Source organism: Physeter macrocephalus, chromosome 1 (genome assembly GCF_002837175.3).
Source record: "Physeter macrocephalus isolate SW-GA chromosome 1, ASM283717v5, whole genome shotgun sequence".
Classification (NCBI taxonomy): Eukaryota; Metazoa; Chordata; class Mammalia; order Artiodactyla; family Physeteridae; genus Physeter; species Physeter macrocephalus.
Genome location: NC_041214.2, coordinates 112,533,693 through 112,545,106, shown reverse-complemented (window position 1 = coordinate 112,545,106; position 11,414 = coordinate 112,533,693). Strand labels below are relative to the sequence as shown.

Below are 11,414 nucleotides of genomic sequence, written 5' to 3'. Positions count from 1 at the left end.
TAAAGCAGAAACTAACACACCATTGTAAAACAACTATACTCCAATAAAGATGTTAAAAAACCCCACAAAACTACAATGAGGTATCACCTCACACCGGTTAGAATGGGCATCATCAGAAAATCTACAAACAATAAATGCTGGAGAGGGTATGGAGATAAGGTAGCCCTCTTGCACTGTTGGTGGGAATGTAAATTGATATAGCCACTATGGAGAACAGTATGGAGGTTCCTTAAAAAACTAAAAATTGAACTACCATATGACTCAGCAATCCCACTACTGGGCATATACCCTGAGAACACCATAATTCAAAAAGAGTCATGTACCACAATGTTCATTGCAGCTCTATTTACAATAGCCAGGCCATGGAAGCAACCTAAGTGTCCATTGACAAATGAATGGATAAAGAAAATGTGGCAGATATATACAATGGAATATTACTGAGCCATAAAAAGAAACGAAATCGATTTATTTGTGGTGAGGTGGATGGACCTAGAGTCTGTCATACAGAGTGAAGTAAGTCAGAAAGAGAAAAACAAATACTGTATGCTAACACATGTATATGGAATCTAAAAAAAATGTATTCTCATCTGGTTTTTCCTCCCAAACTCAAGATGTATCACAATGCTTCTTTCCTTCGGAATTATTTCTCTCTAATAAATTCCTTTACAACTGTTTTCTCAGATGTGTAGATTCTGGAATTTTTTGTTCTAAAGGTATTGCCATTTAAACATTTTTTCCTGAAGTTTTATTTAAAAAAATTAAATGTCTATAGAAATGTTGAAAGAGACTAAGTGAACACCCAAATACCCTTCATCTTGATTCACCAGTTGTTAATATTTTGCTTTCTCTCTTTTTCTATTTTTTCCTGAAATTTTGAAAGTAAGTTGTAAACGTTATGACTGTCATCTCTAAATTCTTCAAGCATGTATGCATCTCCTAAAAACAAGGGCACTCCTACATAGTATAATATTATTATCCTCACTCAGAATATTTTACTCAAGAATTTAACATTAATAAATATTATCATGTTAATGTCCATATTCAAATTTCTCCAATTGTTCCAATAATGTCCATTTTAGCTGTCCCCCCCCAATTTATTTAGTAATTGTGTCTCTTTAGTTGTCTTTAATTCCTCTGCTTTTTAAATTTGTTTGTTTGGGTCTTTTATGACATTAAAATATTTGAAGTGTTCAGGTTAGTTATTTTATAGAAGGTAGAATATTCTACAATATAAAATTTCTCTGAAATTTTCCAATGATTAGATACAGGTTACATATTTTTGATGAGAATTCTAATCATTAAGTCTTTTTCACTGTGGCACAGCAAGAAGTGCATGATGTCAGTTTGTCCTGTTATTGCTATGTCATTTGCTTCCTTGTTTAAAGTAGTGTCTGGTAGATTTCTATACTGTAAAGTCTCAATTTTTCCCTTTGTAAATAATAGGCAATCCATGCAGTGAAACTTTGAGACTGTGTGAATATTCTGTTCCCCAAGTTTTACTCAGTGGTTTTGGTATTCACTGATGATCCTAACTGGTATATATGATTACATTGGTGGGTGAATGATGATCTCTAATCTATCATTCCTTCTATATTTAGTCACTATATTACTTTGGAAAGAAGTGTACTCTCCAGTGTAGCTGGAGGGAGTCCTTTCATGTTGTTTTTTTCATGTCCCTATCAGTCTATAAGCGTTTCCTTATTTAAGGCACAGCAAGATGGTCCAGGTACATCTTTCACGTTTTCTGCCCCATACTTAGAATCAGCCATTTGTCCAAAGAGCCAGAATTATTTTTGATTCTTTTCTTTACCTTTCACACTTAATGAGTCTCTTGCCCTTCGTTTAAAATTTTTACATTGAGTGCTTACTATGTGCCAAGCAACATGTGAGGAGGTAAATACAAAACTATGAACAAGACATATAAACTCCCCTTTCCCTTGGAATTTACATTCTCAGAGGGAAGACAGACGTTGTACAAATATATACAGAAATAAATATATAATTACAAATTGTGGTAAGTGCCTTGAAGGAAAATTACATGCCATGTAATTATGTCTGTCATGTAAAGTGAAATGGCTCTTATATCTGTCTTTTCATTTGTAAAGACACTTGAACAGACAGTTATTTGGTTCCATGTGAATAAGTTGTGGTAGCTGTGTAACTATTGGTTTGGCCAAAAAGTTCGTCTGGGTTTTTCTGTAAGATGGCACAGAAAAACCAGAATGAACTTTTTGGCCAACCCGATAGTTTCTTTGCCTAAAATCTCACTCCTTCCAATTGTCATCATATTTATGTGTGTGTGTGTGTGTGTGTGTGTGTCCTTTATCAACTTGTTTTTAGCAGTTTTGCTGTCATAGATAATATATATATTATATATTTCTGTGCATATAATAAAAATGCACAGAATATAGTAATATACAGAAGACCTATTAGAAAATAGCCTATTTGAAAATAGCCTGTTCTCTCTGTAGATAATTTATATTTGAAATTGGTGAAAAATTAAAAACTAACTTTACTTTTATATAAATGGATTCTTTTGAATGCTTTTTGCATTTCTGCCCATTAAACCTTTCAGAAGACTTAATACAATTTTGAATTATCCAGAAAATCTCAACTAAAATATCATGAGGATGGACAGAGTTCTGTTTTAATATAAGCTTTTTATTCAGTGTGGGAATCCACAGGCTAAGAAGGACCATGGTGGAATGTTATGATAGGACCATATAGGATATATAATTAGCAAACAGATTTGTTCATCAAATTCTGAGACATTAGAAATAGAGAAGTTCTTGAAGATGTTAGAACTTTAAGCACATGAATAGTGAAATATTTATTTCAAGAGGCCTTATAATCTGAAAAATTCATAAGGATCTAGATGGTAGTGAATGGAAATTTTATAACTTTCTTTAATACCAGAGAGACCTGTGATATGTCATGAGTTTCAAAGAGAACTTGGTTCTACACCCACAAATTATATCTTCAGATGAAGGAACAGTCCTTGGGCATGTTTTACATTAGAAGACCTTGTTGTGGGCCATAGAAGTATAAACATATTGTGGACACTAAGCACCACTGTCTGATGGATAAGTTGGCCCTGGCTGCCAGGACTTCTGCTGCATTCTGTTAGTTATATCAAGTCACTGGACAGCCCTGGGAGGGGGCTACACTGAGCATAAACTCCAGGAAGCAGAGTTCACAGGAGGGCATCTCTGGAAAACAGCTATCACCTTGGATTAAAAGACAGGTTCAAGAAAGGAGGTATCAACCTGTTTTCTCAAACTCACTTTGTGAGAATCAGATAAGAAGAGAGAATGTTTCTCTGGTGTAGTTGGGAAGGTCCATTTACCAGCTGGCCCACTGGGTTATGAGCTAGATTTACAGTGGGTAATAATATTCTTTTGTTCCCTCATGATTTCACTGGAGTTTTTTTTTTGTAGTTTTTTTTATTATTAATTATATTTATTTATTTATTTTCAGGAAAGTCAGAAAAACCTCAGTAACCTGGGTATTGGTCAATCTGTGCACATCAATGTTGATTTTCAACCTCCTCTTTGTGTTTGGAATCGAAAACTCCAATAAGAACTTAAAGACAAGTCATAGTGACACTGGTAATACTGACTTGAGTAATAATGAAATGTCCAGACAAGACACCGTTGTCATCTTGAATCCCACATGCACTGTGATTGCTATCTTGCTGCACTATTTTGTGTTAGTGACATTTACCTGGATGGGACTCAGTGCTGCCCAGCTCTATTTCCTTCTTATTAGGACCACAAAGCCTCTTCCTCAGCATTTCATTCTTTTCATCTCTTTAATTGGATGGGGTAAGTGTTTGCTTCTTCACTTACTCAAGAATTTAATTTTGTTGAAATCATTTAATTTAAACAAACACCTATTGAAGGCCTTGTGGTAGGGGAGATGGAAAATCCAGCAGTCACTAAGAGTGCCTTCTGTCTAGTGAAGTGTGTCTTCACTAGAAGAGTGTCTTCTCCTGTGAAGAAGGCAGATGTGATCAAGGCAGCTATACTAGATACATCATGAGCTAACTTCAAGATGTTCATTTCCTTTAGCATCTCTATTTATTTGACTTGAGATTTAGACCACATATAAACTTCCTAGCTACTTTATTTTTTTTGTAAATTAACTTTATTTCTTTTTTGAAATTTATTTTATTTTTTAAAATACAGCAGCTTCTTATTAGTTATCTATTTTATACATATTAGTGTATATATGTCAATCCCAATTTCCCAATTCATCCCACCACCACCCTGACCCTGCTTTTCCTAGCTACTTTAAAAGAAATGTTTCAAGACAATCAGAGTGACTCTTTTAAGAAAAATAATTTGAAAAATTTAATGAGTTCCAGCAAAGGAGAGTTGTTTTCGTGTTATCTAAATTTAAATTTATTCAAGTGAAAGAGGAATTAGACCATTTAAGAGTGGAAATTGTGGTAAGAGTTACAAAGAAATCAGAAATAGTATAGGATTGATATGTATAGCCAACACTGATAGGGAAAGGAAAACACAGAAAAACTATGTCTACTGTTGACCTACATCTGTAGTATCATTTAGTACACTGTCTATAGTGGAAAGAACAATACATCCTGAAAAAAGTCAGGTGTATAATTCATTCATGTTCTTTTATAATTAATCCCAGTCTTGGGTAAATTATTAATTCTATGACTCTTTATCACATAGGAGTCCCGGCTATGGTGGTAGCTGTGACAGTGGGAATTATTTATTCTCAGAATGGGAATAATTCACAGTGGGAATTAGACTACTGGCGAGAGGAAATGTAAGTTTATATTTTTTAAAATGTCCATTTCTTTGATATGAGTGTAACTATTCAATGACATTGAGTCCAAGTGTCACTTTAATACGCATCTCACTTTATAATTGTCATATTATAACTGTGTATTTCAAATTCTCAAAGAACACATTATATTTTAAATATGGTGATATGAAAATTTCCTATGATAAATCCTTTCGTAAAGCAAGTAATTGTCTTCTAAATTTATAAATGTGAACTTTTTAATATTAAATTTGTCTTCTTTGATTAAGTCTGAAAATCACAGGACACAAGAAGTGTGATCATTAGTGACCCCTTATCTTAGTTTTCTCATCTAGAAAATGGGAATAACAATAATAGTAATACCTGCTCTGGGGTTACTATGAAGGGTCAAGCAAATGTGAAAACAGTTTCACACTTGAAAATGTTTGAAGAGCAGTATCCATGAAAGTGCTTGAAGAGCACTATCCATACTTATGAACCAATTCTATGTTGATATGATTATAATGAGTATTTCATGATGATTTTTCACACATAAATTATCCCTGTGACTCCAGCGTGAATAATTAACTGTCAATAATGGAAGTACCTGAATGCATGGTATTTGCCTTCCATGTGGGGAGAGTAAGAAAGCGGGGCTGAACTCTATGTGTATTTCTGCTACCAAATGGCAAGTGCTCTTTAATTTATCTTCCCTTCTTATTTTATAAATTCAACCATTCTGATCCCTGGATTCTGCCTGAAGTCCCAAACCAACTCAAATCAAAACAAAACTCTTGGAAATGTGCAAGTATACCCAAGGGAAAGCTGTGGTGTCAGAGTGCTTACCTGTTTCCAGGGCTGACCATGACGAAGTGTAGAATAGGGAGCTAACTGCCTGTCTTGATTTTAGGAGCCATATACTCTAGGCACTATTTTCTCTGTTTAATTGGGATTAAATATCTTTTAATGAGTTTTAAAATTTTAATTCCACAATTAGATATCAGGAGTAAAATGCAGATATCTCATGGGAGAGGTAATTCACCTCAAATTGCATTATTATTTATTTCCTATCCTAACTCAGCCACAGGACTAGACCTACTCCTACAGAAGTCTTCAGTAGAAATAAGCCTGCTGTCTTAAATTTATTCACACCAAGATGTAAATAATTGAGAGTGGATTCTTTCCTGAGTACAGTATTAGATGTTAGGGAAGACACTAGGCAACGGATAATAAGAGATGGGAAGAGGGGGAAGGATGTGTAACATGAATATCAGCTTCATCTTGGACCCTTATCCCCCACTTTCCACCCTACACACACACATCAAGGCTCACATTTCTTCAGGATATATTTAGAAAGAGGAGGGACTTTTTTGGGTTTTCTTGAGTTATCTTCCCGAAAGTTGCTCCTCAATATATCATACTCCCTGTCCCCCAACCATGGCTCCCAGTTCTGCCAGTCATACCCAAAACCCCTAACCCAGTTCCCTGGATGTACTGCTGTCTCTGCCAGGACCCAATTAAGGGGCGACTGCAGGGCAGGCCACACTCCTATTTAATGCTCTATCCCCCAGATCTCTGTCCCACCATATAGGCTGTTTCAGACTTCCCTGAAGGGTTGAGGTAACCATTGGGAAATTATAATGCATGAGGAAGAATTTTCTGGAAACATATGCTATATCTTCTACAGCTGTCTCTTCCCATGTTTTATGACAAAATCACCAAGGAGTTAAATGCTTCATCTGAGGTTCACCTATGATGCTCTCCAGACCTCAGGTTCATAGTTGTTTGTCAGATGCAACCTTGACCTTGTGACTCTCCAATCTCAATTCTAGAAATCCCACTCCTACAAGGGTTAGTCTGCATGAAGGATCCATCTGTCTCCTCAGCAGTCTATTTTTCAAAATCTGGGTGATTAGATTCAGAATAACTAAGGGAGAGGCTCATGAGAACAAATCCAGCGTGACTATCTCTCCAAGTAGTACAAAGGATGGAGGAGGTGAGGAGGTGTCCCTTCCTAGTGCACACCTCCTCATGGCCACAGGCATCCAAGCCTGTTTCCCATCCAGGTCTCCCCATCTGTGTGAGGTAACTGAGGAACCTTACAGACATTTGTATGCACACACACACAGATCTATAGTACAAATAGTAATACTTAGAAATTGTGTTGTCTGAAGTTTAAATAACTCATGACTCATACAGATAAAGATAAATATTTGTCTAAATTGTTTCATAATTTGCAAGTCTGTCTTTATCCGATAGAGTTGGATATTCATTTTCTTTTTCTATCCTGTCCTCCGCTTTTAAACTGTGTTTCTCTAGGCTGCCTGGGTCAGAAATATGTCCATCTTTTTAATTTAAAACTTTGATGGCCACTTGCTTAGTCACCAAAGAAGTGTCTAGAGATGTGAAAGTACTTCTCAGCAGGATTTTATTTAATTCTTAGCCAAGTGCCCTCCTATTTCTTCTGTGTCGGGGATTGTGAGATTGAAGATGGCAGGAAGGTTGTCCTTTGGTTACAGATGAAAGGACATGGAGGCCCAAAATTCTGAAGATAAATTTTATTCTTTCTCACCATTTTACTTAAGGCTGGACCTAATCTATCTATTAATGGATTGGAGGCACTCCTTTTCATTTTTTTAACATTTTATTTTATATTGGAATATAGCCAATTAACAATGTTGTGATAGTTTCAGGTGCACAACAAAGCAACTCAGCAACTCATGGATGTACATGTATCCATTCTCCCCCAGACTCCCCTCCCATCCAGGCTGCCACATAACATTGAGCAGAGTTCCCTGTGCTATACAGTAGGTCCTTGTTGTTTATCCTTTTTAAATATAGTAGTCTGTACATGTCAGTCCCAAACTCCCTACTATCCCTTCCCTCCACCCTCCCCGCCCCAGTAACCATAAGTTCATTCTCTAAGTCTGTGAGTCCATTTCTGTTTTGTAAATACATTCATTTGTATTATTTCTTTTTAGATTCTGCATGTAAGCGATATCATACGATGTTTCTCTTTCTCTGTCTGACTTACTTCACTCAGTATGACAATCTCTAGGTCCATCCATGTTGCTGCAAATGGCATTATTTCATTCTTTTTTATGGCTGAGTAATATTCCATTGTATATATGTACCAAATCGTCTTTATCCATTCCTCTGTCCATGGACACTTAGGTTGCTTCTATGTCTTGGCTATTATAAACAGTGCTGCAATGAACATTGGAGTGCATGTATCCTTTCAGACCATGTTTTTCTCTGGATATATGCCCAGGAGTAGGATAGCAGGGTCATATGATAACTCTATTTTTAGTTTTTTAAGGCCCCTGCATACTGCTCTCCATAGTGGCTGTACCAACTTACAATCCCACTAACAGGAGGGTTCCTTTCTCTCCGCACCCTCTCCAGGATTTACTGTTTGTGGATTTTTAAATGATAGCCATTTTGACTGGTGTGAGGTGATATCTCTTTGTAGTTTTGATTTGCATTTCTCTAATCATTAGTGATGTTGAACATCTTTTCATGAGCCTCTTGGCCATCCATATGTCTTCCTTGGAAAAATATCTATTTAGGTCTTCTGCCCATTTTTTGATTGGGCTGTTTGTTTTCATGATATTAAGCCACATGAGCTGCTTGTAAATTTTGGAGGCTAATCCCTTGTCAGTCACATCATTTGCAAATATTTGCTCCCAATTTGTGGGCTGTCTTTTTGTTTTGTTTATGGTTTCCTTTGCTATGCAAAAGCTTTTGAGTTTAATTAGGTCCCATTTGTTTATTTTTGTTTTTATTTCCATTACTCTGGGAGATGGATCAGAAAAAATATTGCTGCAATTTATGTCAGGGAGTGTTCTGCCTATGTTTTCCTTTAGGAGTTTAATAGTGTCCAGTCTCACATTTAGGTCTTTAATCCATTTTGAGCTTATTTTTGTGTATGGTGTTAAAGAATGATCTAATTTCATTTTTTTACATGTAGCTGTCCAGTTTTCCCAGCACCATTTGTTGAAGAGACTATCTTTCCACCATTGTATAGTCTTGCCTCCTTTGTCATAGATTAATTGACCATAGGTGCATGGGTTTATTTCTGGGTTTTCTATCCTGTTCCATTGATCTATAGTTCTATTTTTGTGCCAGTACCATACTGTTTTGATGACTATAGCTTTGTAGTATAGTCTGAAGTCAGCTGATTCCTCCAGCTCCATTTTTCTTTCTCATGATTGCTCTGGCTATTTGGGGTCTTTTGTGTCTCCATAAAAATTTTAAGATTTTTTTGTCCTATTTCTGTGAAAAATGCCATTAGTAATTTGATAGGATTGCATTGAATCTGTAGTTTGCCTTGGGTAGTATAGTGATTTTGACAATATTTATTCTTCCAATCCAAGAACATGGTTTATCTTTCCATCTGTTTGTGTCTTCTTCAATTTCTTTCATCAGTGTCTTATAATTTCATCAGTGTCTTATAATTTTCAGAGTACAGGTCTTTTGTCTCCTTAGGTATGTTTATTCCTAGGTATTTTATCCTTTTTGATGCAATGGTAAATGGGGTTGTTTCTTGAATTTCTCTTTCTGATCTTTCATTGTTAGTGTATATAAATGCAACAGATTTCTGTGTATTAATTTTGTAGCCTGCAACTTTACCAGATTCACTGATGAGCTCTAGCAGTTTCCTGGTAGTGTCTTTAGGATTTTCTATGTATAGTATCATGTCATCTGTAAACAGTGACAGTTCAATTTCTTCTTTTCCAATTTGGATTGTTTTATTTCTATTTCTTTCCTGGTTGCCATAGCTAGGACTTGCAAAACTATGTTGAATAAAAGTGGTGAGAGTGGGCATCCTTGTCTTGTTCCTGATCTTAGAGGAATTGCTTTCAGCTTTTCACCATTGATATGATGCTAGCTGTAGGTTTGTCATATATGGCCTTTATTATGTTGAAGTAGGTTCCCTTTATGCCCACTTTCTGGAGAGTTTTTATCATAAATAGGTGTTGAATTTTGTCAAAAGATTTTTCTGCATCTATTGAGATCATCATATGGTTTTTATTCTTCAATTTGTTGATGTGGTGTATCACACTGATTGATTTGTGGATATTGAAAAATCCTTGCATCCCTGGGATAAATTCCACTTGATCATGGTGTATGATTCTTTTAATGTATTGTTGGATTTGAATTTCTAGTAAAATACTAGCAATTGAGGATTTTTGTGTCTATGTTCATCAGTGATATTAGCCTGTAATTTTCTTTTTGAGTGGTATCTTTGTCTGGTTTTGGTATCAGGGTGATGGTAGCCACATAGAATGAGTTTGGGAAGTCTCCTTCCTCTGCAGTTCTTTGGAAGAGTTTCAGAAAGATAGGTGTTAGCTCTTCTCTAAATGTTTGATAGAATTCTCCTGTGAAGCCATCAGGTCCTGGAATTTTGTTTGTTGGGAGTTTTTATTTTTATTTATTTATTTATTTTTTGTGGTACGCAGGCCTCTCACTGTTGTGGCCTCTCCCGTTGCAGAGGGCTCCGGACGGGCAGGCTCAGCAGCCATGGCTCACAGGCCCAGCCGCTCCGTGGCATGTGGGATCCTCCCGGACCGGGGCACGAACCCGCGTCCCCTGCATCGGCAGGCAGACTCTCAACCACTGCGCCACCAGGGAAGCCCGGGAGTTTTTAAATTACAGTTTCAGTTTCAGTGCTTGCGATTGGTCTGCTCATATTTTTATTTCTTCCTGGTTCAGTCTTGGGAGACTGTACCTTTCTAAGAATTTGTCCATTTCTTCCAGGTTGTCCATTTTATTGGCATACTGTTGCATATAGTAGTCTCTTATGATCCTTTGTATTTCTCTGGTGTCAGTTGTAACTTCTCCTTCTTCATTTCTAATTTTATTGATTTGAGTCCTCTCCCTTTTTTCCTTGATGAGTCTGGCTAAAGGTTTATCAATTTTGTTTATCTTTTCAAAGAACCAGCCTTTAGTGTCATTGATGTTTGCTATTGTTTTTTTTCATTTCTATTTCATTTATTTCTGCTCTAATCTTTATGATTTCTTTCCTTCTACTAACTTTTGGTTTTGTTCTTTGTCTAGTTGCTTTAAGTGTATGGTTAGGTTGTTTATTTGAGATTTTTCTTGTTTCCTGAGGTAATATTGTATTGCTATAAACTTTCCTCTTAGAACTGCTTCTGCTGTATCACATAGGTTTTGGATCATTGTGCTTTCATTTTCATTTGTCTCTAGGTATTTTTTGATTTCCTTTTTGATTTCTTCAGTGATCCATTTGTTGTTGAGTAACATATTGCTTAGCCTCCAAGCGTTTTGGTTTTTATAATTTTTTTCTGGTAGTTTATTTCTAATTTCATAGTGTTTTGGTCATAGAAGATACTTGATATGATTTCAATTTTCTTTTTTTTTTCTTTTCTTTTTTTTTTTTTTGCTGTATGCGGGCCTCTCACTGTTGTGGCCTCTCTCACTGTGGAGCACAGCTCCGGACGCACAGGCCCAGCGGCCATGGCTCATGGTCCCAGCCGCTCCGCGGCATGTGGGATCCTCCTGGTCCGGGGCACGAACCTGTGTCCCTTGTATCAGCAGGTGGACTCTCAACCACTGCGCCACCAGGGAAGCCCTATTTTTAGTTTTTTAAGGAAACTCCATACTGTTTTCCATAGTGGTTG

General features: G+C 36.4%; 1 protein-coding gene across 1 annotated transcript in view; it reads left to right on the top strand.

The window, feature by feature from the left end:
* ADGRG7 (adhesion G protein-coupled receptor G7) overlaps positions 1 to 11,414 on the top strand; it is a 99,968-nt gene that overhangs the window by 58,725 nt on the left and 29,829 nt on the right. The window contains exons 12-13 of the mRNA XM_055085566.1: positions 3,478 to 3,824; positions 4,698 to 4,794. Of these exons, the coding sequence (XP_054941541.1) occupies positions 3,478 to 3,824; positions 4,698 to 4,794 (444 nt within the window). The remainder of the gene's footprint in view (positions 1 to 3,477; positions 3,825 to 4,697; positions 4,795 to 11,414) is intronic.